The sequence below is a fragment of the Vidua chalybeata genome, chromosome 3 (assembly GCF_026979565.1).
Source record: "Vidua chalybeata isolate OUT-0048 chromosome 3, bVidCha1 merged haplotype, whole genome shotgun sequence".
Taxonomy (NCBI): Eukaryota; Metazoa; Chordata; class Aves; order Passeriformes; family Viduidae; genus Vidua; species Vidua chalybeata.
This window is the reverse complement of record NC_071532.1, coordinates 40,619,212-40,646,906: the sequence shown is the minus strand read 5'-3', so window position 1 is coordinate 40,646,906 and position 27,695 is coordinate 40,619,212. Positions and strand designations below refer to the sequence as shown.

Below are 27,695 nucleotides of genomic sequence, written 5' to 3'. Positions count from 1 at the left end.
TAAAATCAGTTCTGAATATAAGCAATAAGTACTGGAGCATAGACATAAAGCCTTCTCCTGCTTTTTAACTATCATTCTTCTAGACACCTGTAATGTGTGGGTCAAGGATGGATGGACCTCCAAATATGACCAAAAAATATCTGTATGTTTGAGTGTTATTTGATAATTATTACAGCTACTTGATACAAAAAAGTTCCCTCCTGACAAGCTGTCACACCTGCCTTAAATGCTTATCAGAGGTATGCGTTTGCAATCACTCACAGAGGCTTGATTCTATCCTGTTTAGCCATGCAGGGACTCTCCAAGGACAGGGACATCTCTTGTCAAGCCAAGGTGAAATGGATTTTAGTTCTCCAGATATTCCTGTTTTACATCCAAAACTATTACCTGTAAATTTCTGAGTAAACCTGATACCAGAGTACAAGAGGGACATGAACATATGGAGCGGGTCCAGCAAAGGATCAAAGACAATTAAGGGATAAGAGCATCTGAAACACAAGGAGACACTGAGAGTGCTGGTATCATTCAGCCAGGGAAAGAGAATGCTCAGGAGGGATTTTATCAATGTGTACAAAATATCTAATGGGGTGATTAGGGAAAAAAGATGACAAACTAAGAATTGCATCCAATGAAAACACAGGAGGCAGGGTGCAAAACTGAAGTACAGGAAATTCCGTTAAAGGACACATAAAAACTTTTCTTACTGAAAGGATGATTGCATACCAAAATTGAAACACTGAATTTTTTACTCTCCATCCTTGGAGGTATACAAAACCCTGTGGACCTGTCCATGAGCAATCTGCTCTGGCTGACCTTGCTTTGAGCAATGGGGTTGGACTCAAAAGCCTGCAGAGGTCCTGTCCAACCTCAGCTATTCTCTGTTTCTGTGACAAGAACCTGCAGAAGGCTAAGAAAAGCAATTGAGCAGGAGACAGGGAGATGGATTTACACCAGTTTTAACTAGTAAGTAGCAGTGATAGACTATCTTTTTTCCCCTCAAGATTCTGATAATTTATCCTTTTCTGCCCTCTCCTCTTTTCCCTTGTTCATTAATATATTTTATGAAGAAAGTCAAAGATTATATTTGTCAACTGAAATTCTCAGACTTGTTATGCAATATCTCTATTTTCTGTTTGCTCTGATTAGATTATAAACATTGCAAAAAGGCAAGCTCAAAACCCTTCAGAGACTGGACAGTCGAAATCACTAATCCTATTTTTGGGGATATACAAGTGAAAATGAGCTGTTTTCTGTGGGAAATTTATATTTGAGAGAAAGAAACATTTCTATATATATGTGTGTGTCTATATATATATACACTAGAAAGGTGAAGCTAAAAAGAATTTAAACATGCTTTTAAAAACAATTTAGAATAGACACATAGTTTTAAAAAATTCATTTTTCTTAGTAAGTCATCGCAATTTTAAAGATGCTAAAAATTATGAAGAGGAGCAGCTTTTGCAGATTTTTCTCTCTGTGGTAACACTCAGTTCAAACTCCTCCTACACATTCACTTGGGTGCTGTGTACCACACTGATGTGGGATTTAAACATTTTAACTCTAGAAGAAGATTTATATCAAAGACAATATAAACAGTATACACAGTATGTATTTTTCTATCAGGGCCTAAAAATACACGTTTTTACCTTCAATAGAAAAGGATCAGCTCATTAGGCTCATATTCTGTAAACAGCTTGGAAATGTATACCAAACAAGTCAGTGAAAATTCATACCCAGAAGTAGATGGTGACAATAGCAAAGCTAAGCAAAGAGAGGCTTAATTGCAAATTTCTACCCAACAAAGCAAAATGGTGGTATTCTACATTCATAGGCATTTTGTTCAGAAATGCAGGTTGAGGCAGGGGACAGCCCTTGTGTGTCATACATCAGGCCAATGACTACTTGGAGAATTGCCACCAATTAAGCAGCATTTGTATACGGTTGGCATTGACTTCACAGTGCCGCACACTATGTAAAATTTTATTGCTTGCTCTCTTGCCAAAAGCAACACATCTACTGTTTTTACTGTTGAATTAAAAATCAACAAGAGATTTAAAGTTGGCCTGCTAAAAGAAGACAAGTAATTAAATTTACTCTAATACAGTTCTCATTTGGAATCAGCCAAATTAACACTGACTAAACAAGGTGCGTGAGAAATAAAGTCACACTGACACAAAGTTTCAATTTATTCCTACTTCTCTGCCTCATGATATTAAAAAAAAGGAGAAACATGTCTTTTGTCACCAAAAAAGGAATAATGATGACAGAAAAATGCATTTAATCCTTGAAAACACTAGTACAGCGACTGTAATTATTGTTATTACAGACTTTCCATGGGCATGAGCATATATTTCATGTTGCCACAAGATTTCTTTGCTCTAAATGACAAACTCATTGATGTAATTCACTATTTAACGTGAATAAATTAGATATCTGTAAAAATTGAGTAGAACTCTAAGACTTGGTACCATGTATATCCAGAACACAGTAATTCATTATTTTCATTAAATTTCCACATAAGAAAAAAAAAATCCAAATATTTTCCAATAGTCAGGAGCTGGAGAAATCTCAAAGATGGACAAGGTGCAATTTCATGAAAAGGATTCCATATTTTTAAATTCAGCATTAAAACATAAAACTTTCCTGTGGAAGGAAAGAAGTAACATCAGCTTTCAGGACAGCTCAGTCAGGATACACTAAAATTTACTTCCTACCCTTTTAAAGTCATATAACGTAAATTTCTTGTAGGATCTAATTTTATCTTCTGTAACAAGTCAATATGGGTTTTGGGCAAAAGATTGCTTTAAGAGCCTCAACAATATTACCATGCAACATGACGGACAATATCCATTTACTGAAGGCCTTCAATAGTAGACTCATCATTTAAGCAGGAGCAGAGGAAAAAAACCCAGACAGATACAAATGTTACACTGAGAACTGCTGCTCCTTACCTTCTGGGTGCTCCATCCTCGTGTGGTTGAATAATGACCACTTTTACTGTCACTGATGTGCGCAAAAGGTCAATCATTTGCTCGTGGGTCAGTGTTGCCACAGCCACTTTACAGATCTCGACCAGGCGGCTCCCCTGCCGTAGGCCTGCTTTCCATGCAAATCCAAAGGGCTCCACATCTGCCACTATCCCTTCAAAGTTCACGTGGAATCCCAGCTGGCCCAGCCCATTTCTCCGCAGGGTCATTTCCGTGGTTTCACATCCTCTGGTCACTATCTGAGGAAGCACCAGATTGTTATGCCATTTTCAGGGCACACAAACATTATAAAGTCGTGTATGGCTTGATATTACCTATCTTTAATATACTAACATTAAATTATCTTAACCTTATGTTTGAATGAACATTTCTGCATAAAACAAAAGGAATTATACATTTCACAACACAAAAAATCTTCCATCTCCAGGGCAGGCAGCCTGACCCATGTCAAATTCTTCACCCTCACCCAATGTTAACACAATGCCATTTATATCGTACTGAAAACTTTACAGCTGATTTAGTTTCAAAATACAAAGCAAGAAAAATGCTGCCCTGTCAATTACTTAATTCTTTTTTGGCTGACTGCAGATGTGCAGGCGTTTTTTATTCAGCATTAAACAGTATTAAACCCAAGATATAACATAAGCTAAATTTCGTGAAGTGCCTCAGTTCTAGCAGCTTGTTTTCCTCAAGAAAATAGCAATGAAGAAAATATTAATTTATTTTGCTTCATAGGCAGATTCCTAACTACCATCATCTCCAGATGAGGATATCACTAAAATGGGATGAGAGTTTCCATGTCACTGGGAAACTTAGAAATAAAAAAATTACTTTCCTCATATTCAGTGAAAAGTAACTGTCATTATACAGTGCAGCCAAAATCCTTCAATTTCAGATTTAGCTAAGCAGGTTCATTTCTATAGGCTGTGAAACAAGTTCTCAACAGTTTTGCTATGTAAATCATAATCATACTGCATACTGCACCACACTCAGAAGACAAAATTCTAGCCTGCATTACAAGGAAATTCAAGAGTTACCCCAGTCTTGCCTTTTGTCAGTGTTACAAAACCAGTATGTATTTAGCTTCATTAGCTCAATTAGAACAAAAACTTTACCACTATGAAACATTATCAATGATCTCCCATAAACACTCCACCAAGGCAAATATCTGCCTTTTAGAGATGCATATGTTACAATACAGATCAAGGGATCTACCCTTGGTCAATGCTACATTAAGAGCAGTTCCACAAAGTTGTTCGTGCTGTTTATGGCTGGGTTTAGTGTGCATCACTAAAATAGATAGGAGGCTAGTGTTTACTATCAGCTGTGCAGGATAGATCTCTGCAAAGGTTGTTTCATGGCTTGAGTTTAATTCAGGAGGCTACTTTGCTCTCCATTCTGCTTGAGCAGGCTGGCTTACTAGTTTATTGTGTGCTTGCCACACCTGATTCAGGGGTGCATGAGAAGGGAGTGACACTTTACAGTTCATGAGATTTGGTACCTTAGTAAGTTTTAAAGCACTATTTTCTTTATAGAATATTTCTACATGGATATCTGTCACTCAGCAGAAAAAATTAGAACTTGCACACATGAGAACAAAGTGCCACAAACGCATGAGTTACTTTAACTTTGCTTATCTGGTGTATGTTCATGCTTTTAACCTGTGAGGTGAAGAAATACAATTAGCTCTCATTCATTAAGGGATAATCTTCTGTGAACTGTGAAATATTGAAGATATTGCAAGGATCAGATATTCTGAGAAAATTGCCTGGAAATTTTGATTCATAATTGTGGTAAGCATAAAATGTGCTTGCCACATATAATCTTTCCAGTTCTTCTGAAGATGTAGGTTTCAAAGTTAAAAAGTGAAAGTCATTATTGGGATGTCCAAAAATTACTCAGGAGGCTTTATTTACAAAGTCAGATTCTGGGTTTTCATAACAAAAACAAAGCAGCTACTTCCTTTGTCATTTTTCAGCTCTGAGGTTTTAGTGTAGTTTAGAAACTTTTGTTTTTAAATAGAACTTTCTATTGTGCTTATAACTCTGCATATAGTATTAGAACTATATAGCATAGTGGAAACTTTAACATACTGTTAACCTAGCTCTCTTTTGACTAAATTTCAATTAAAAAAAAAGTTCCATAATTTGTGAGCTAGATAAGTGAAAATGAATTTTTCAGCTCTTTGTTAGGTATAGTTCCATCACAAGTTTTGAAAATACACATTTAGTCACGCAGTTAAAAAAACATGCTATTATAGTCAAGAGCCCAGCTGAGGGACAGAATTTTATCCTTATTAAGCCACATAATATTCTTTTTTGGGGGCTGACACCTCTTTATCATTATGCCACAATTACAGACTGCTGCAAAATGAATGCACCAGCCAAAGTATATGGATTTCCCCAACTCAGAGCACTCAAAATCTCTTCTTCAAGTTAGTTAAATATTCAAAAGTTAAAAGATAAGAAAGATAAAGATTCCTGTCAAAGACTCATCTATTCCCAGTGGAAAGTATTCCAGGAAATACAGTCCTCCCCAAGTGTATATTCCCTAAAAGGTAACACTGAATATTAAATAGTAATGTCACATTAAGCATAGTGCTGCTCCACTTCAACACATGACATTCTGCTGACTTGGTCGCAGCTTCACTGATCTTGTGGCCACAAATGAACTAAGAGCTGGCTTCTCTGAAAGCACTTAAAACAGATAAAGTAAAAAGACAGAGATCCTGTAAGTGCCATTAAGAAGGTGAAGAGTTTTTTTTTTTAATATACAGGATACTAAGGAAATTTTGTCAACTCAGATTCTTGTCTAAAGATCCATTCAGTGTTTCCATTTAATTTTTTATCACCCTGCCATTCTCTGTTATCCTAAAGCCCAAAACCACTGCTTTTCCTGCCTTCCAGCACAGCCCTCCAAGTTAATCTATAGCTCGCTGCTCTTTTTACTCTCTGTAACTAGATAATCTCCCCCACAAATACAAATTTGTCTAGACTGACAAGTCACAGCTCTTTTTTCAGTCCTGGACTGATTATTTCAGTTCAAACAAAAATCATGGTCTCAGCCAGCTTTTTACACCTTTTCTTAATCTGGATATTCAGATAGGTCCTTTTTACCTGCATGATTTAAATCCAGACAATAAAGTCTAGTTATTTATTTGACAATCTCATTTAGAAATTGCAATGTTCTACTCACTAGTTCTAAGAAATGCTTTAACTCATGACTGAAAAGGGTTAATCATCTGGTCACTGAAGATTGATATTACATCACAGTTTGAGCTTTCATGTTTAGCATCTGCTGGCACATATGGCTGTTAACCTCAGCTGTGTTCTGAGTCACTTGAAAGGTTTTTAAAGTTTGCAAATGAAGTGTGGCATCAGAGTTTTAAATACTTTTATTGGTTCTAATGGCTCTATATCAAATGTATTTAAGGATTGTAGAAAGCATTCAATGTTATAAAACAACCAGGAAATAACAGCAATATGCAGCTTTCAAAAGAGAGGAAGAAGCAGGGAAAAATGAGAAAGAAATGTGCAAGAAACATGGACAAAAATGTTTTGAAACAAGTAATGATAGTTAACTCTTTTAATTAGTATGAAAGTTGGATAAGTAGCAGTGAAAGAAAAGGCAGGCAGAGTTCATTGGAATAGATGCTTGAAGTTAATATTCAGGTAACCTTAGTAATAACTGATGCTAAATTTGCAGCTTAAAACCAATCTGTCATTATTTAACCCCATATCTGGCCATAACAAAGAGGAAGTAGTAAAGTAAACATAGATAAACATTTCATGTTGTGTTTTTAATTACCAAATTTTAAAGATCTGTCTTCAGAACCATGGGTTATTTCCAGGTTTTGCAAAACTGAGTAAGTGAAAAATAGCAAAAAAAAATTGTCACTGACGACAACAGAAGTTTTCACTAGTACTTAAAATCTTGTTTTTCATTTGTGTTAAGAAATTTATATTGCTCAGTTAACAAGACCTAATGGGAGCACTATTTTCTAGAAGGGAAATATCTGTCTAAGGAAAGTGAAACTGAAGACCTCAATTGAAAAGGATAATAGTGGCAAGAAGAGTTTAAAGACATTCAGCTCTTGAAATAGCAATTCTACTTTGGAAGAAAGTTATTATTTAGAGGATGATATTGAGCAATGCTAAATGAGACTGCAGTACTAGAGAGGCCCTAAATCATCAGCTGCAATGCAACTATCCCAGTGTGAAAACTGTAAGCAGACAGATTTCTTTTCAATGCCGAGCCTTCCAACAGAAGAAACCCCTAAGACCGTCTAAATCACTTGAATTAAGATCAAAGAGTGAAGTGCAACCACTAGCTGCATCAACACGTTTACCTTGGAGTTACTGTCATTTCATTTGGACTGACTGAAATAGTTACAGGACAGTAGTACTGACATGGTCATTAAGTGTCTGAAAAACTTTATCCAGTCAGCTGTTAAAACTGACATTAGTTGGTGTAGTTTTCTTTACTTCTTGCACTTTCTCAGTACAGAGGAACAAATCAGCAGAACCACTTACATAAAAATTTCCACTAATATTCTCACAGGTTATTACAAAAAGTGTATTTTACATACTAAGATTTTATATTTTTTTAAATCAATCATACTTCTACCTACAAGGGTGTGATTTGAGAACAGGCTACAGTAAGAGACGGCAGAAACTTTTCAGTCCTGATTTCAACACTGGAACCATCCATGGCCTTGGGCAAGTAATCAGATTAATGGTATCTGAAACCTTACCCCTGAAAAACAGGTTGATAACATTTATCTCCCATGCTGTTGTGAAGATTACTATTTGTAATGCTCTCTGAAGACCAAAAACACACCTGAACTATAAACACAGAACATTTTAAATTACATCTCAAAAGAAATGTAGACAAATAACTGTTCATAAAAAACCTGGAATTCCAGTTTAGAAACTGTACTTACTTCAAGTCTTTGAACAATTTCTCTGATGTCTTTGGTACAATTATCTGCTGCAGACAGAAGAATACATTCTCCTCTTTCATAAAATATTTTGATGCTCATGAATCCAGATGTCCATCCAATAACATCTCTGCAGGAGCAGTTAAACACAACATTTTTTGATTCCTTTTCAACCAACATAATAAACTCATTGGAGATTCCGAGGAGACATTCAATGTCAGCAGACTGGCCAAAATCTCGGGCAATCACATTCCACATAATTGCTCCAACACTGAATAGATGTGCATCTTTCCTTGGTTTCACTTTTTCCTTCTTTTTTGCCCCTAAAGTAATAAAGCTGAACTTGGCTGAAGTATCCACTGTAGCTGTGGTAACAAAGTTTTCTGCCAGATCTTTCAAGTATTCTTGACGTGTCCTTGTGGCCATGGCTCGAAATTTTTCCGACTTATGTGCTGCATTTTCAGCATTAATAACTTTGGCTAAAAGGAAGTCCCTAAAGACTGCAGACTTGGGGAAAGTAACTCCTTTGGGAATGGGTGGACCAAATGAGGGAACATCTTTTGACCGTGAAACACCAACACTGGAAAAAAAAAAAAAAAAAATTAATGCCCTAAAAAAACCCCAAAAATCAGATGATAACCAGAACTGTGATCTCTGCAATCTATTTACACAATTAAGTACAGCTTTGACATGCCAATTTGCAGACATTTCAGACACATCAAAAAAAAAAAAAAAAAAAACAAACTGGTTGTCTGTTTTAGAACAGCTTTCTTCTTTTAAATACATAAAGGACATTATGGGGTATTTTACTAAAACAAAAATCAAAGATAATTTCTTAGGGTGTCAATGTCTCCTTTCTTTAATGTAATAAATATTAAAATGCATTGTGAGAAATAAATGAGAGAAGAATTTTTTAAAAATATTTTTATGTAAATCTACCATTTTCAGCTGTCACTCAGTTGCACTGTCTTAAAACTAAGAAATGTAAAATCAGAAACAGAAATTAATTTTTATCCTCAAATCTTCTTCTACATTGAAGTGTAAATTCAACGAAAAAATATTGGTGTCAAATGTGACTATAATGGAGCATTCTCCACCTATTTAAGCTGCCTATTCTATGCTCATAAAATTGGAAAACATTTACAGTTCTTGATCTAGACAGTTCACACCCAAATGTAAGAAAAATAGGAATAGTTCCTAATTGATATAATGATACCTCTAACTGATTGATACATACATAATATATTTCAACTGAAAAATAATTTCAAAATACTGTACACAGTAGGTACAACTACTATTTGTTTGACTGAAATACAGTCAAATTTGTAATGACAGAGTTTAATAGTAAGAAAAATATAACTTAGGAAATGTTATATATTGATACAAAACAGTTACTGAAACAAAATCAAGTCCTAAAAGATAGTTTAATTCTAGTAGACCACTAGAAGACAGTAATATGACCCACCCTCAATGATGTATTTTAATTTCATTTTAAACAATGAATAAATAACATTTGTAAATAATCCTGCGTAATTATGGTTCATGTCTTTATCACTATTTACACAATTACCAATCAATTCACAAGTGTGTTTCCACCTTGGTTACCTTGATAAAATTCATGATGCAGTGACTTAAATGTGAGAGTTAAAATCATCTGAAATTTATTATTTTTTTCCATTCTCCAAAAGTCTTTGTTTATGTGCTTAAAGGCCATGACTCATCATATTGTCATACTCAGGGATTCATACGGGTTAAAGGACCTTCTGAAATACTTTAAATCACTTTTTTTAGAAAAAGGAAACATGCAATACAAATTCTAAATTAATTTCTATTGGTGTATCTGCAAATCGTATTTTCATTAACTTGTTATATCCCCATTTTGTGGCCATAAATCAGCAACATGGAGTTCTGCACATACCCCTTCGAGTCTACACACTGTGCTCCATAACTCTAGATGTGTGCAGGGGAGACACTGGGGTTTCAAATTCACAGAAGTGCAGCAGAAATTTTAAAATTGAGTACATAATATCTATAAGAAATACAAAACATCTAGAAAACACAGTTGCTTTGTAGACTTAGTAACAAACTTAGATAGTTATAAGGCTGTACTCACCTATAACACACATTTTCAGTGCAAGGATTATGCACTTTGACAATGACAAATACATGTTGAAAGTGGGAACGAATATTTTTTGGAGTAAAAGGAAGTGCTCCTGGCTCTTGAAAGACTATGGTAACTATGTCATTTCCTATATGCCTTTTCCTTAGCAGCTAGACAAAAAACATGCATTGAAAAATTAGTTATTAAAAATAAATAAATAAAATCATAAATACATCATCTTAGGAAAAAAAAAAAGGCAAGCCAAACCAATACAAATAAAGCATAATTTTTTCAGAAATAACTTTTATTGAATTATGGATAACAACATATCAGAACTGCAAAAATATAAGGAAAGGAAATTAGGCTAAGTTCACAAAAATACTAGTGAATATTCTTACATCTCCACACTAGTACTCCATAGTTTCTTCTCTTTCATATTTTATTCTATGAGAAAAATGTATTTCTCTTATTCTTACTAATGCATAACTTCAGTAATAAAAAAGTGTTGCATCATTTGACATTTCTCACTATCCAAAAAACTGTACATCCATTCCCTCTTTACAGTGTAATACTTGTCTCTACAATAAAAATAAAATATTGCTTCTATGCCTCAATAAAACTTCCTTTTCCATGTCACAATACTATTAAATACTGTCCTTAATATCATGATCTTAATTTAAAAAAAAATATTATCATGAACTTCCACCACAAATGTTAACAACTGCATACTTGAGGAACAGAACCACGTCTGCCAAAGATTTTGCGTTGTCAACTAATAACATAAAGACACTTAAAGCTGTACCTTAGCTCATGTGTAACCAAAAAATTTTTAAGAATAAATTTACTTGAAAACTTTATGACAGAGCAAGTAAAAATTTCTCTATCAAGATGATTTCATGGAAAAGAATCTTTCTAATAAGAGTATTTTTTTGCAGTTTTCCAGTTCCACTAGAAGTTAGTATTTCAGCTACCAACCACAAAAAACAAAGTTGCACATGCTAAAGCCTAGAACCCATAAGTATATTTGATTACAGCCCTTAAAAAAACATAAAGGATGATATTCCGAAGGTAGTCAGAAGGGCCAAAGCCACAATTTTAAACACTAAGTACATCTATATTATTTTAAACATAATCAAAATCTCAAATACAGATAAATAACTAAGACTTATGAAACTTGAAAACAGACATAGGAACAGAAAACAGTATTTGGTAAGTCATGTGGCTCAGTCAAGCTCTCAGGTTTCTAAGACTAATATGAAAATAACTGGTTATTTGAGCCATTTAAGATACACAGACTGTTGCACACAGAAGTACATTTCGAGGAACTGATCACAGAACTACGTGTGTCAGGCATACTTTAATTTGCTTATGTAGAGAGCCACACAATTAGATCATAATAGGGCAGCACAAGTTAATGTTTAGAAGTTATTACTATCTCACAGGTTGGAATTTACACCTCAGTTAAATTTGTAAGCAACCTTCCAATTATGAGGTACGAGGTGATTAATTTCTGCCCATGAAGTACCCAATTACTTGTTCTTGCTACAGTTGTTCATGCCTATACATTTCCATAGAGTAAATAATAAAAATGAGAATGCAATCCTCTTTAAAGGTATATTTATTTTTCAAGATAATTACTGCTTTCAAGAGTATTTTCTGCTTTTGTGGACCCCTTTAGGAGGTTCTGCTTGCCATTGTACATAGCATAAGCAAGAACAGCATTCACTTACTTGAAGGTAAGTTTTAGAAATGCTTGAAATTTTACTAGCTAAAACTTTTTAAAAGTATGGTAGTTCCCATATCCTGTCCCTAGGATATTTTTCAAGAGTGGAAACCTCTACAAGGCACAAAAAAAAAAAGAAATAGGAAGACAGGTTATTATTTTTAAGAACCTTACCAAGACTGCAGAGATCTTAATGACTCCTCCAGTTTAAAATAAAACCAGTGTAACACTTATAAATAGTTGTCATGCATAAGTGATCAGTCAACTTCAACACAGTGCAAAAGGCAAAGCACAGTTGTGGCTGTGCACAGAGGATCATAATGCAAAAAACTTCTAAAGTGGGGAGAATTAAAATGGGGCGATCTGGAACATGGCAAGAAGTGCTCTGAATAGGATAAAGGATCAGGAAAAGAATAAATAATTGAATGGAGAAGAAGGAGGGAACACATACCTCTCTGGGAAATAGGAGATAAGGAGAGCATACTGAAAATGAAAAAGAAATTGAAGGAGACTGGAACTCAGCAAAATGATCCATAAGAAACCCTTTTCTAGTTTCCATTCTATAGCCTAGATTTTTCTCCCAACTTTTACCTCCTATTTTGTTTGGGTGTACTTTTCAAGTTCTCAGTTTCCCCTTCCTCTCCCATTTTGAGGTCTGCTCAGGTTTGGGGGTTTTTGGATGTTGTAAAATTATTTTTTTTTAATCTGCCTTTCTAACATACTCTAAAGAATCTCAAGCCAGTACTGAGCATTGATGTTGACAGGAGCTCTCAATTGGGTGCAGAGATTACAGAGAATTACTTGCAGTAAGAAGGCATCATTGTCATGTTAGAATTTGAAAATAAATTTAATCAAGTATGATAGGCAGCAAAAAGGAAATCAGTGAAGTGTTATGTAAGAATACAAGACACACAAAGGGGAGTCCAGTCAGGAAAATATGTTAGAAAAGCAGAATCCATTAGATTAAAATTATTTGCACTAAATGATAGTTATTATATTTATTCTCAGATTTTAGTGGTTCAATTCTTAATTTTCAGATATGCATCTCTGAAGGAAAAAACTGCCTTAAAACTTAGTATATTAACAGCTTGTGCTCCGCCTTAAAAATCTACCCACTTCAGTAGGATTAATTGCTTTGTCAAACTGCAAAACAACAAGGAATTCTTGTTGAAATAGCACTGAAATATACTCTTCATTCAATTAAATTATGAAGTGTTAAGAGTCAAATAAGAAAATCTCCGAACTTATTTTAGTACATTTCTAAAATAAGTGGTTTCAAAAGTTTTATTTTCAATTTGGTTTCTTAGCCAGTACCAAAACCAGAACTGAATGGCAAAAGCTCTTTCAACAGCTCTGATCAACTGAGTTTGGTATAACCACAGGTCTTGTTACCCAACTATTTTAACAGTAGTTAAATGCAACAAGCTTATTTCATTATTGCATATCTGTTTCATTTTTAAGTTTTCATAAAACCAGGTGAAAACTGATTATTTGAACAGATTTGGATTAATTAGGTCTGACCACGTGAACACAAGCAGACTGCAAATGTGTGAGTGGGAAACTTGCAAGGGAATTATTTGGAAAGGGACATCACAAAGGTAAAGTTTAAAGGGGAAAGCCTTGAACTGCTTTGAAGAAAAGGCCAGCAAAGGAAAAGGAACTGGCCATACCAGGGCTAGTTGTCTTCTCAATCCTAGGGAAGGAGCAGCTGACTTGAAAGTTCCCAGCCTATGTTGCAGCCAAAATAAAAATGACCTTGCTCTTTGGATCTCCTGCTGATTCTAAAACTAGAGGGATGTCCTGATCAGGGACCAAGCAGGGCGTAGTTATATCCTGGAAGAAGCAACAAACAGTTCTGGTGTGGCCTATTTTTGGCTCACAAGTATTTGGAACACAAGCAATGCTCAGTGCTTGCTCGCTGAAGGTCACCGTTGTGGATTAGGAGGAGTGACTGAATACTTTGCCCAGTCATTACTGAACAAGGCACATGGGGAAAGGATGCAACAACCTCAGCCAGTACATACATAATATGCTAGTAGAAAATAACTATTGAATGGGGGGCTTCATTCCTAACATAACCTAACAGGAAATTTACCATGGTCTCTAACTTCCCCTTATGCAGTGGGCCAAACCCTGAAGAGACTTCATTATGTATTTTGGAACTAAAGAGTAAGAAAAAAAAACAATAAACAGTTACTATAAATCTGTTTTGCACATTAAGGCTGGCTAAATGCTAGTAATTTGGGTGCACTTGTCACATTTCATTAAGACAGTGTACATGCTGTGCAAACACTAATAGATCTCATCACCTGAAAAATAATGTGGTGGGTCTTCAGATAGGCATATTGCTTGAACTTGGAAAACTGCCACATTATTTTGATACCAAGAAAGCCATGAATAACAACATAGTGCTTCTGCTAAATATTGAACCTTTTAAAGGGACAATGATGAGAGCTTACTAAAACGCTGTGGAAAGGAGAGCTAGGGAAAACCATGGAGTTAAAATTGAAAGATTTTGCTGTACACAAGAATCAGCACCTGACTATAAAGAAAGACACATAAGGAAACTGTAAGAATGAAAGGAAGGTACAGGAAGAAGTGAAAGGACTGTAACAGGGGGTGGCTGAGCAACACAGCAGTGAAGCTGACAGACAAACAGCAAAAAAATATGAAAATAAGTGGATCATGGCAAGAGGATATCCTATTCTCACAAACAAGGAAAATTCACGAAAGACAACAAAAGTAATAAACTCCAAGTAAGGCCATATTTACTGTCAGTGCCTGTGATTTGCTATGAAAATATTAATTTTTGCTTTTAAGGCAAGCTCATTCAGTGTACTATATCGTCTTAATAGGGTACAGTTTTCCCTATTTACATGCATTTCCTGTCAAAGAAATGACAGGACAACTCCTAGTGCATTTACTAAATTAATCCTGTTTTGTAATAAGATGCAACTGAAAGTTTAAAGAAGCAGAACAATCTGAAATCAGTGATGAAGATCCAATCCCTTGATTACTAGCTATGTCACAGTTGAGTGTCTGATGAACATTCTGTCTCCCGAAAGCCATACATTTCAGGAAGTGAGTCATCTGAACTTTGTGTTATTCTTATGGTGAAAAGTTTGTCTTTTGATTCCTAATTTATTTTCTTTAAACCACATCTAAATACTAATGTCTTAACCGTTTGCTTGAAACAGCTTTTCAAACAGTTCAGAGCTCTATGCACTGATTATTTAAAACACATAACATTATATACTTTCTTCCATTGTTATTTTTATTTATCCCTTCTGAAGAATTTCAGTACTTTTATTTTATCTTTCTCTTGCCGCCTTGACACATCTCTTTCTGCTCACACAAGACCTATTGATAGGATAGACATGAAAGATACAACTCCCATATGGTTCAACAATCAATCAGTAAGCATCTTTTGTGTACTGTTCAAAACCAAAGTGAGATAGCATCCTTATTTCATGACAGCCTTCCACAATGACTGAGATGATTGTAACTTGCATGGCAAGGTAAGAATATTCCAAAACTAACTACATAAATCAACACTTACTTCTGCATACCTGGAAGAACATAGAGCAGTAGCACAGAAGGTTACAAACTACCATCAGTCTGATCTATGAGTAATTCTTTTAAGCATTAATACTGATATATTATACCAAATGTGCTTGTACGTTTCAATTAAGTCACAAGAAATATCTTAGACAGGCAAGACAGAGTAACCTTACTGGTGCACTGCACACTTTGGATGCTGTGCTGGTTTTTAGCCATCCTTAATGCTTTGAAGACATTCTGAATTATTATATAAGCAAAGGGAATTCTCGAGAAATAAGAAAAATACACTGCAATTTTCTGTTTTCACAGACACCTTGAAGGATACAGTTTAGCTGTATCTATTACTAAGCTCAGACATTAATAAACATTTCACGATCTGTAAAACAAGGATTAAGTGGAATAGTTTTAAAAATCTTATTACATGCATATTTTAACCATAAGACTATTTTTAAGAATCATTCCATTCAATGTTTAAAACATACATAAGATGTGAATTCAGTCCAAACTGAAAACAACATATTCACCAGAGGCAATATTGCCTTTTAATAATATAATGAAATAGGGTACATGGGATAAGTTCCTGAATTGTAGAGAATAAAAATCTTATAAGATTTCTAACGTCTTACAATATTTCAAGAAAATAAATATAATTAAGTCATACTTCTTTTAAAACAATTCCATTTTCAACCAATACTATTAAAAAACCCCAAAACTCAATGTCAAACATTCATCATGTAAAATTACAATGAAAAGCTAAAAAGACATACCTGTTGCCTGTTACTGGGCATGTATGGAAGCATTGTTGATACATGAAACATTAATTCATAATCTTTATAGGTAGTATAGAGGGAATGAGTTCCTGTTGAATCAGCTGAAAATTAATTTAAACGCAAGAAGGTCAGTAAATTACAACATTCATACTACTGTTTAGGACACCGCTCTTCATGCTCTGATTTCAATCTAAACAACTTATATATTTTTTTTACAATTGAACAAAACCAGTTTCCATCAGCTAAAAATCTAGTCTTTATTTTTGTATTATGACATAGAGCGGTCCTACAGAAAAAAACCCAAAGAGTTTGCTGTCTCTGAGACCTAAATAAACTAATTTTAAATATATTCGCATATCACCATAAAAACAAAACACAGCTACTTGAGTGTAGTTTTATATAACATGTATTTTCATTATTTAAACATTAATAAGGACAATTGACTAAACCCATACTTTACCAAAAGTGAACTGGCTATTTCAAACCTAACATTAAAACACATGTTGCAGAACAGACATTTTTAAAACATAAAACATTTGTATAATACATATATTTGAAAATTATTTATATAAATTTAAAATATCATATGGATTAACATTTTCTTTTATTTAGAAAGTATATTAATATTCAGCATTTGTGATGTTTACAGTAAATGAGTTTTACACTGCAGTCATAAGTTAATCCTTTTTATTACTATTCTTCAATTTGTACATACTATTTAAGTAAGTACAATGAACTTTTAAAAAGTTTAAGGTTTAACTCTATTGAACACCCTATTGAGTAAGGATAACTGCCAATTTTTCTTCTCTTTTTCCACATTCACTTATTTTTAACATAATTTTATGTTATCTACAGCAATAAATATTCTCTGGTACACTCTTTAACACACTGTTTAACGTTTTGGAGTTTTGATCTGTTTTGAAGAGTAACTATATTACAAAAATAAATCAATTAGCCATGTTAGTTCTCCAGTTAAAAGTATATAAAAGTATATAAACATACACTTCTTTATCTGCAGCCCTAAATCTAAAAAATATTTGTGTGTATACAATTAGGAGCGCATTCATATGTAAGTGTGCTGGGTGTATCAGTTATGTCTGTATGATAATTAAATTAACTTCATTTATTAAACACAGATTACAGTTGCATAAGAAATAAAAAGCATAATTTCAACTGAAGTTTGTTATTTAAATGTTGCAAAAAGAAATAAAAAGCATAATTTCAACTGAAGTTTGTTACTTAAATGTTGCTAAAAGAAGGAAACCTTATTGCACTCTTCTATTTCAAAATCTTAGCTGAAACTCTAATTCCATTATAACCTTTCAGTGGCATTTTAGAAAGACAGCTTTGAAGAGATAGAGAAAATATGTTCCAACAAAAGACCATTTTATCTCATTTCCAATAGACTGATATGTTTTAAAACATATACTAAACAAATTATATAGTTTTGAACTGGTAAAGTTTCATTTAATTCCCTTATTTCTTTATCTCAGGGTTTGGAACTGCATGCCACTAAAACTGCACTAAAGAAGGGCAGAAAATAATTTTTATATATTCCATATGTTCTGAACATTTGCACTGGGTCTGGCTTGGATGCAGCTATAATTCTTCAGAGCAGCCCACATGGTGCTGTGTGTTGTCTGTGTGATCAAAGCAGTGCTGGTAACACACCGATGATTCAGCTGTTGCTCAACAGTGTCCGCACAGCATCAGCGCTGCTCTGCCCCCACACTGTCCCCTATCCTAGGAAGTGTGCTGGGCTGGCCAAGGGCTTGGGAGGAGACAGCCAATCAAATGGACCAAAAACAAATCCCATGCCCTATAAAGTTATGTTCTGCAGGAAAACTGGAGCAGGAAGAGTTTTTTCATGGTAGCTGTTGCTCAGAGAATGGCTGGGCATAAGTCAGCTAATGGCAGGTGGCGAGTGATTGCCTTTGCATCAGTTGTATTGTTGTCTGATTCATGTAGTGGTGGCTTTCATTGTTGATTGGGGTTTTTTTTGTTGTTGTTTTTGGAGTTTTTGTTTGGGAGGTTTTTTTGGGGGTGGTTTTTTTCCTTTCTTCTCTTCACTCATTGAACTCTCTTAATCTCAACTCACAAACTGGAGGGTGGGTGAGCACACAAGAGGTGGGAGCTTATTTGCCAGACAGGGTAACCCTACACAACATTCTACTTTCGCTATTACATAAAAAATGGACAAACCAATTATCCAACCATTAAATAAACATTTTTTTTAAATAAACAAATTCTAAAAAGAGAACTTTTTAGAGAAAAACCTCGCAGCTAGTCAAGCATTTAAGAATATAAAAATTTAATAAATTTTACTCCTACAAGAACTAAGCAAGATTTATTACTGAAACGCTGTGTCTACCAAAGATACAGCTCCCAGAGACTACATTATTACACTCCTCTGAACCTGCAGGCAGTCAGACAAAATGTATAATCTAAGTCTAAATATGACACACAGTAATACTTCTTGGTTGTTAAGTATAACAAAAATGTGATACTTAAGCCAGTATTTTACATTTAATATACTACTGTATCTTTTTGAATTCTTAATTCCATTTTGCCTGTTGCAAACTATGAAGACACACTATGAAAGGACAATATAGTTAATGGCACACAGACTTTTAAAACATTAAAATCATGTTACTGACTGATACATACACAATGCTGATCAGCAATGTAAGTTCATACTGAAGCATAGCAAATACAGAAACTGAATTTGCTGACTAGCATTTATTTTCATATGTACAACTTACTAGGTGACGTTCAGTCATGCTCTGATTGGGAAAAAAAAAAGAAAACCCAAATATCCCTTACTCCTTTCAATTTTTCATCCCTATTTATCAATTCATTCCAGAAGTCTGACATCCACAGCATGTTAATACATATTTCTAAAAATTAATTTTAAAAATGATTTGTTATTATTCAGTACTGAAATGGGATGCAATAGTCTCTAAAAAGCTCAAATTGTTAAAAGGAAACAAGCATGGATTTGAGCAAAAAGGCAATAAAGTTATTGGAAATAAATGTGGTGCTTATAATAGCTTGACACTATGTTAAAATGAAGTATATGAATAACAAGATATCTTCAGATCATAGCTCATATGATCAGCTGTCAAAATCCTGCTAAAACATCATTAAACTAAGAATTAATTTAAGTTAAATAAAAGAGCAGTAAAAACAGTACTAATAAAGAAGTGTCTTAACATACTGACTTTTTTTAACCGCAATACTTCAGTTCCTATTTTGCTACAAAATCCAGCCAATTTGTACAATTAAATTTTTATACTACTGCACTTAGGGAACTGGAAAGACCTGGGGAAATAGCAGCACTAACACAGCACTGAGGTAGATTAAAAATTACCAGCTGAGAAATGATGACATGCTTACTGTGCATGTGTGAGAAACCAGGAAACTTGACCGCTTGTGTTTGTTGGGTAAAAGTAAGCATGTATATTTAGCTGAAATAAGGGAAATTGCTCCATATTTTGAAATACATATATTTTTGTTGCCTTTGAAAGAATAAGATGCTAAAGTGTACCTAAATGGGGAAATATTACTCATGTACTATGATTTTAATTAAGTGAAAATGAATTTTTTAAATTGCTTTGATTTTCAGTTCTCCTAATGCCACAGAAAAAGTAAATGATCCTTCAGAAAACCTTTGATGCATGCTCTTACCATATGCTTCATCTTCCTCATTTACCATATAATCTTACTATTCAAAACCCAAAGTCAAGAGCATGAAAAGGCAGCACAATTTACAGATGATCAGCTGGATAATTATCCTTTCTCCCACAGCTTGAAACATAACTTACTTTTATTATCTAGCTGCGCCCTGTATTTACTGAATCCTTTTAGCCGTACTCTCTGGCCCAGTAGATCAAGGAACTCTTCAAAAGCTGGTCCTGCCATCTCGTTGTTATACATTTCTTCTTCTGTGCTTTGGCCTGCTTTGCAGTAAAGGATACCAATCTTATGTTGAAAACTCAGCTGAAAATAAAAATTAAATAAAAAAAGGAAAATTTACAGAAGCAAAGGAAAGTCAACACTAGAATAAATATTAACAACTAAAATAAAACACTGTTATAATCCCTGACAGAAGACATCTGAAAATGACAAAAAATAAGTGTTCTGATTTGGGAAATTAAGTCACCACAGGACGAAAACAAAAAAAAAAAATATCCACGAAAGACACCCTCCAACTCTTGAAAGAAAACTGGATTGGCATTTTTCAAACAGATAAAAGCAGTACAAAGACTTTTCACTTTGTTATCTATAAAAGCACACCCTACTTCATGCTACAGTACAAAAAATTTAATTAGCAATATTTGTGTATTGGTCTTTTTTTCTTAGCTTATAAAGAAGGTGAGTTTATCGACCCTCATTTTTACCCTTTAAAGTTCAGTTAAAATAGGCCCTCAGAACAGTCATTTCTATTACATGCAATCCTTTGCCTTCCTCATAAAATCACACACTGTTAAAAATTATTTGCCATTTTTAAAAGTATACCTAAAACAAAAAATGAGATTGCAGTCAAATACTTTTGTTAAACCGATTCTCAGTTATGGAACATTACACAAATAAATCACATCTATTAAAAAATAAAGTACAAAAACTATAAAATGTTAGGTATAAAGAGAGTCATTACTTCTTGAGCAGACCATTTTCCTCTTTAGCTTTTATCCACACTTAAGCTGACAAAGAGGAAACCTCCATGTGGATGGATTCGTCCTACTATTCTTAACCAACACCTTCCAGAGCTTCACAAATTGACAGAGACCATCAGTGACACCCAATTCCCTTCAGACACTTATCTACATTCATGACTCAAATCAACTCTCCAGCAGTAGACTTCTCTTAATCAAACTTCAGGATTAGTGTCCAAAATGCACATTATGCAAAGACTGGACGTGTTTCTGTTAGAGCAAAGGTGACAACGACAGCCTGTTTCCCCTTAGTCGTAAGGAGAAAAAGGCTTTGTGTAGGAGTCAGCCTTTGTGGAACCTGCTCTGGCAGAATGCCCTTGACCAGAGAGCAGTTAGGAGCGAAGGACAGGCTTATAAGGACAGGAATAAGGAATAAGGTTTCACCTGGCCAGCCACACAGAACACAGAAGAGCCAGAAGCTGTAAGTTTGATGTGGAATGGGATGGATGACCATCTGAGATAAAAGGGGATTCTGGGTTATGGATGCACTGTAGGAGCTGCCCAAGCCAGACCCATGAAACCTGGAGCTATTGGTTCGCTCCAGTACTGGTTCGTTGTCATTTCCTTTTGACTAGCATTAGGTGCTATCCCCATCCAGAGTGCTTCCTTGATCCCCATTTTAAAGAGAGTTAGGTATTTAACAAAAGGTTCCAGATTGCACACTGGTGACTATTTTATTCAGCAGAAAGCTAGCATGGACAATTCATGAAGGAAACTGAATAATAACTGGTCAAACAAACATTAGCTATCAGGAAGCAGTGCTGTTACTTGACACATCCCAGCAGAGACTTTAAATGATGGTGACCACACTGTCACCTCTATACCAGCCCTGTGTCCAATAGTTTAACTTAAACCACAGGGGATTTAAGTTGATTTCCTTGACTTCACACTAGAATTGACAAGTAGAGAAGTTAAATGCTAAATGAAGCCACCAAAAATAGAGACAAAAATCTGGGCAAAATATTTGGCCTAGTCACACTTTTTCATTCTGCAGATGCCAGTCATTCCTGCATTTGTTCATGAATATCAATAATATTCCAAATAGGAGTGAAGTATACACCTATCTTAAAGAACAATCCAACATCTCACAGTTTAAACATTGAGCTAAGAGACATTGAAAATGAGGATCTGAGACTCACCAGCCCAAGATATGAACTAATCCTGGGATTTGACTTTGTAGACCATCAAGAACTATACAATTCTGAACAAAGTCAATATTATAAAAAACACTATTGCTAAACAAGCTGCAAGCTCATATGCAGTAATCTGAACCTCCTGCCCTGACCTAGAACCCTTCACAACTATGAAATTAGAAGATCTGAGTAAAAGAACTCTCAGCCAAGATCATGGTGGCTGTGCAGAAGCAGAGATCAAGGTACATTTACAATGTCAGTGCCTAAAAGAGTAATAACTCAATGAGCTTTGGCAGGATCTTCTTATGTCATGCATATAACTGGCATGAAGAATTATAAGAATATTTAAAACTGATAAAGTTTGCCAGTTTTGGAATGGTACCACATGCTTATTCAAGTTTTTTTAAGTAAATGATTGCAGACATGGTTCCGATTTCATTATTTCCAATTCAGAAATCTTACATTTAGTTATATTTTACACTGAGAACAATGTAATATAACATGACACCACAAAAAACCTGCTAAACCCATTTAGCTACTTGGGTATGTGATATGTATTGAAGGTACATAGCAGTCCTTCCTGACTCAAAATGATTGTGCTCTTGGCAGAAACACTCACTACTGAATCTTGGCATCCTGTCAAATTTTTGCACAGATTATTTATCATGTAACAGCAACTTGTTGATTTTCATCATGTGAGGATTTTAGATTCTTTACTATCAAGGAACATCAAGAGATTAGACACACAATAGCCACTAAATGTCACTGCAACCAATCTTAATTTCCTTGGTCTTTTTTAAACTTTATCCTATAGCTCAGAGAGAAGTGAGCATTCTTAGAGCAATGTGAGGGGAATCAAAAAGTATATACAATAAACAACCATTAGCAGAAATTAGAAAGGGAAACTAAGGGGAAGATAGGGAAAGTTTAAAAAAACAGCAGTAGCAGATAAAATGTTGACTTTTCTTGCAAATATACAGCTGAATTTAATGATGACCATCATATGACAGAATAACTGGGAAAAGGCAATTTCTTAACATATTCAAATTAGATCAACCATCCAATTTACATCTAGTTTCTACTGTCATTTTTAAAGACAAAATTTAGCCACATGTTTCCTTCATAACCCATATTAGATTTCACAGAAAAATTATCAAATAGGTAGAGAATGAAATCAAAACATCAAAGTCTTCAGTTGGCTATGGAAATATGTAAACATTTAATACTCCATTTGACAAAATTTATATCACTCTGGTGACAATACTAATCTTCCAGATCATAATTCATTTTTTTAAATTCATGGTATTTCCAACAGTCATGATTTGTACTTGCCAAGCATAACTCTTTTTGTATTTACTTGATTAATAAACTGAATGCATTAAGTACCCAAGAGGATTAAAACAAAAAATGGATCTCATGCCAGTTCTTGGCACAGCTTTCTGTCTATGTTCAAGTAATCACCTTGTAGTAAGTGGTACATAAGATATACTAATATTACATTTTGTCAGGTGATAGCCCATTTAACAATAGGGCTGAATTTCAGAACTGGTTACACAAAATAAAAGGAAGTGCTATATATTGCTGTTTCTCAAAATGAGGAGATGATGATTAAACAATCACTCTGGTCATTTCAATAGACAATCTCAATTTCCAGTTTTTGGGAAGTACTGTTAGTGAGTTTGAAAAATATTCAGATCAGATCAAACACAGTCATACTCAATACTGCCTTGAAGATATTGCCCCTCTGAGAGTGAATATAATTTACTAGATTAACCTAAACTCACTCTGAAGCTAAAACAGAGAGCAAGAGCACATCAGGAGCTCTTGGGTCCAGAATTTGGTGCCTCTGATTTCCCTGTATTTTTTTTACCAGAAAAGCTGACAAACACAGAAGAAAACAACATCATTCAGCAAAATTAACACCATCCTCAAACATTAATGTGAACAAAAGTACTAAAATTAACATATAAAAGATAGCTTAACAATCCATCCAAAAAAAGCCAATTCTGTTCCTCTGATTACATGTGCTTTGTTTCAAGCAATTGTTACAGGCACAAGGAATTCTGGTAGATATCACCAACATTAGATGCAATTACTGCATTCAAAACTGAGTCAGCAATAAAAAATTAACTATAGCACCATCACATTTAACTGGTTCAATCATAGGATTTGACTTCAACAGATACTTTCACCTAGAAAGTAAAATCTTCAATTTAAATGAACATTTTTTTAAAAACCGTGGTTTAAAAACCATCATAAGTGTGTCCCTCACAAAATATTCAAAAACCATAAATTTAACTACTAGCTTTGAATGAAGCAGATTCACTTTTATTGAACCTAAGAGACCTCACCATTTTCTCTCAAAATTTAAGCCATTTGAATATTTTATTGCCATGCAGTTAATTCAGTAGTCTCAATCACAATTTCAGTTCTATGAATATAGAAGTATTCTATTTTAGTAAGAATACAGCAAAATCATAAAATACAAATGCATATCATAAAATGATATCGTAAAAAATAACCAAAAATTTTAAATGCAGAGACTTAAGACACAACATGATTTGCCTCCTTACCAACACACAATACTAATAGTGTTAGATGTATTTTCATTTGCATTCAACATTTGTACATATTTAAGTGCAAATACAGATTGTGAAAAACCCTTCTTGCTGATGTTAAAACTTCATAATCTTTCACTCAGCCATTGAAAGACAATCTCCATAGACCAATATTTATTTCCTTCAGCTGAAATGTGTTTTAAGAACTATTTGCTTAGAAAAGCAAACCTCATTTTGTCAGTGAAAAATAGTCAGGTTTCTCTAAAACCAAGAAACTGAATGGTTTGCATTGCAGATCCATGTTAATTAGCACTGTCTGCAAAATATTTAATAATTTTTTTGTTCTATTTATCTAAGGAATAGTCTTTAAAAAGAAGGCCATATGCCCTCTTGCAACATACCCCTTGTTCATCCAGTTTAAGCAGCTGCTCGGGAACTTTCAGTGAGCTGGAAGCCTGTCTCAGGCACTGGATGCTCAGCTCTGGTATTACATACTCCAGCACCTCTTTCAGAGGCAGACCTCTTGCTGTGCCATGACGAGCAGTGGATGGTATAGCATCTTCTAAAATTGCTCCTCTAAGCGTCGTAAGCTGTAGTAAAGGTAAAACACACAAAACATTTTTAGCTTTAATACTCTAAACCCTAGATAAAAACTTCAGGTTTTAGCAAAAGCATGGAAAAAAGAAATGGAAAGAAAATCACCCTCATTTTATTTTTTTATCCAGTAAAAAAGAAAATTCGTAAATAACTTTTAAAGACCAGTTAAGCTTTCAATGTCTAAGTGACAAATATATTTTTTGCCTAAAGAAATTAATGAAGCATGTTAACAATTTATTACAATTACTAAGAATATTCCTTTTCTGGGGGAGGGGAAAGTATTAAAGACACCAGTAAAATAAAACCAGTTAATTTTGCCATATTACCCTGGCAAACAGTAGTCAAATGTGAGGCTGGACACGTGAGATAAGCTATAATGAATTGCAAGTTTACTTAACCCATTCACCTATTATTTAATCTATGCTGCTTTATCTTCATTGGATTTGACAAAAAGAGATTAATTTCTTAGAACTGGGTCACCTGGATCACCTTTCCACACAAACATACATGGATACCACATTTTTGGCTATAAAAAAACCTAAACTGAAAACCAAAATTATATCTATATCTATATCTGTTTTTACATCTGTTTGCAAAAGCACAAGAGCCCAGTGATATCAGGACGTCTAGCTAATGCTTCTCAGTATCCTAGTCAAAAATCAATAGTCCTAAGGATTCCAAAAATTTACGGTTGTTTGCTGCAATAATAACATTGTGTGTTTTCATACAAATCTAAGGTAGTTGATGTGATACAGAAATTGTTTAGCAAGAGATGTTAAATTGCTTGAAATAGAAATTATGAGACTTCACACACAACATCCACAAGCAATTTCTTCTTTCAAATAAACCATTACTTTATAAATATATTAATACTCCTTCTGCAAATCATCCATATAGAAGTACTTAGAAACATGTCACAAAAAAGCTTCTAAGAAAGTATTTTGAAATTAAATGAAAAAATAAAAATAAGTCATTATACTAGTTTTTCTATTTTACAGCTTCCTTTATCCCTACATTTCTTAATCTTTCATTTCTATAATTAGAAACATAACATCAAGCAGCCTCATCCACACTTATCTTTAGCTATGTTAACATCTCTCCCTTGCTTGCACCTTGCAGTTCTCTTTGGCCAACTTACCTCCTTTTAGGTGCTCACTCAAAAACACAAAAATTTCATGTGGTACATAAAAGGAAAACTTTATTCAGGAGCAACTACGTTTACTAATGGTACAGGAAACATCCTTTCCCATTAAGAGATTTACTTTCAAAGTTAGCAATGTAACCCCAGACAAAGAACTAGTATCCTAAGCTCTAAGTAAACTTTTCCATTGCTTTACAGAATTATGGAATGAACATTACCTCACTTGTCCTGAAAACTATACGATAGTTGAACTGAGATCCTTCTTTCTCCTTAGCATCTTCAACCTTTTCCCTCCGGATGCTGACTGCTACAGGTCCAAGATTTTCATCTATTCCAAAGTAGTTCTGATGCTCTTTTGCACAGGAATTAATTAAGAGATAAGAGTAAAGGATGAATCTCCTAGAAATTTTTCATCAAATCTCAAAAAAAAAAATTCTGCAGCAAGAAAAAGAGATTATTTTTAATTGAACTATGAGGTCTGTGAATCCACCAGCTGGTGATCTTCTGAACTGTACAATAAGTACATAAATCACAAATGCTAATTTTGATGAGCAAAATGGTCACTCATATCACATAAATTACTGCAATTGCTGCTACTATTAATTTTTTTTCCTTTTTTACTGCAAAATGAATCTTTTTGCTTCATGCCATAGGAAACTAGTTTGGAGAAACTGTATCTACATAGAATCTTGAATAAAAGCTAAGAGTCTTCAACAAATAAGATTCATTCTTATTTATAACTTTACATTCCAAGCAGCAACTCAGTCTCAACAAGGGAAAACTGAGTCTAGTAACTCTTCAGTGCTTGATGAATAGTTAAATTCATCCTTGAGGCAACTGGTCCAGTCTGGGAGAGTAAAGCACTAGGAGCTGAAGAGAAAGATCATTAGAGACCATTTAAGGAGACCAGACACACTCAAATCCATGTGACCAATCAGGACTTGTGTTGAGACTCCACGTCACCACCTTTGAAAGGTCATAGTGAGTAGTTACAGTCACCTCTAAAAAGGGCAAGAGGGTCTGGGAAGCCATAGAACAGCCACAATAAATTTTAGTTCCCAGGGAGATTAAGGAACAAATTCTCATGGAAGACATTTCCAGGCACATGAAGGACAAAAAGATACGTGGAAACAGCCTGCATAGATTTTAAAAATGCAAATCATGCATGATGAATCAGGTTGTTCTCTGCAGTGATGTGACTGGCTTTATGGATGAGGAAGGAGCAATGAATGTCACCCAGTTGTGCTTTAGCAATGCTTTTCACATGGTCTCCCATAGTATATCTGTGTAGCTAAACTGAAAAGACATGGTTTGGACATGCCTTAAAGAATTGTGATCAGTAATACAAATTGCAATTAGTGGCCAGTTACTAAAATGTTTATCAGAATTTGATGGTGGAGGTGTTATTGTTTAATAGATATTGTTTAATACATTATCTAAATGATGGAATGGAGTTCATCCTCAACAAGT

The 27,695-nt window shown here is 34.4% G+C and overlaps 1 protein-coding gene across 4 annotated transcripts in view; it reads right to left on the bottom strand.

Annotated features, from left to right (window-relative positions):
- Positions 1-27,695, bottom strand: part of SIPA1L2 (signal induced proliferation associated 1 like 2) — a 122,928-nt gene that overhangs the window by 37,601 nt on the left and 57,632 nt on the right. For all 4 annotated transcript variants that reach the window (XM_053938494.1, XM_053938495.1, XM_053938496.1 and 1 more), the window contains exons 4-10: positions 26,444-26,577; positions 24,889-25,077; positions 19,906-20,080; positions 16,079-16,182; positions 10,040-10,197; positions 7,930-8,506; positions 2,952-3,226 (exon numbers count right to left, since the gene is read on the bottom strand). In XM_053938494.1, the coding sequence (XP_053794469.1) occupies positions 2,952-3,226; positions 7,930-8,506; positions 10,040-10,197; positions 16,079-16,182; positions 19,906-20,080; positions 24,889-25,077; positions 26,444-26,577 (1,612 nt within the window). The remainder of the gene's footprint in view (positions 1-2,951; positions 3,227-7,929; positions 8,507-10,039; positions 10,198-16,078; positions 16,183-19,905; positions 20,081-24,888; positions 25,078-26,443; positions 26,578-27,695) is intronic.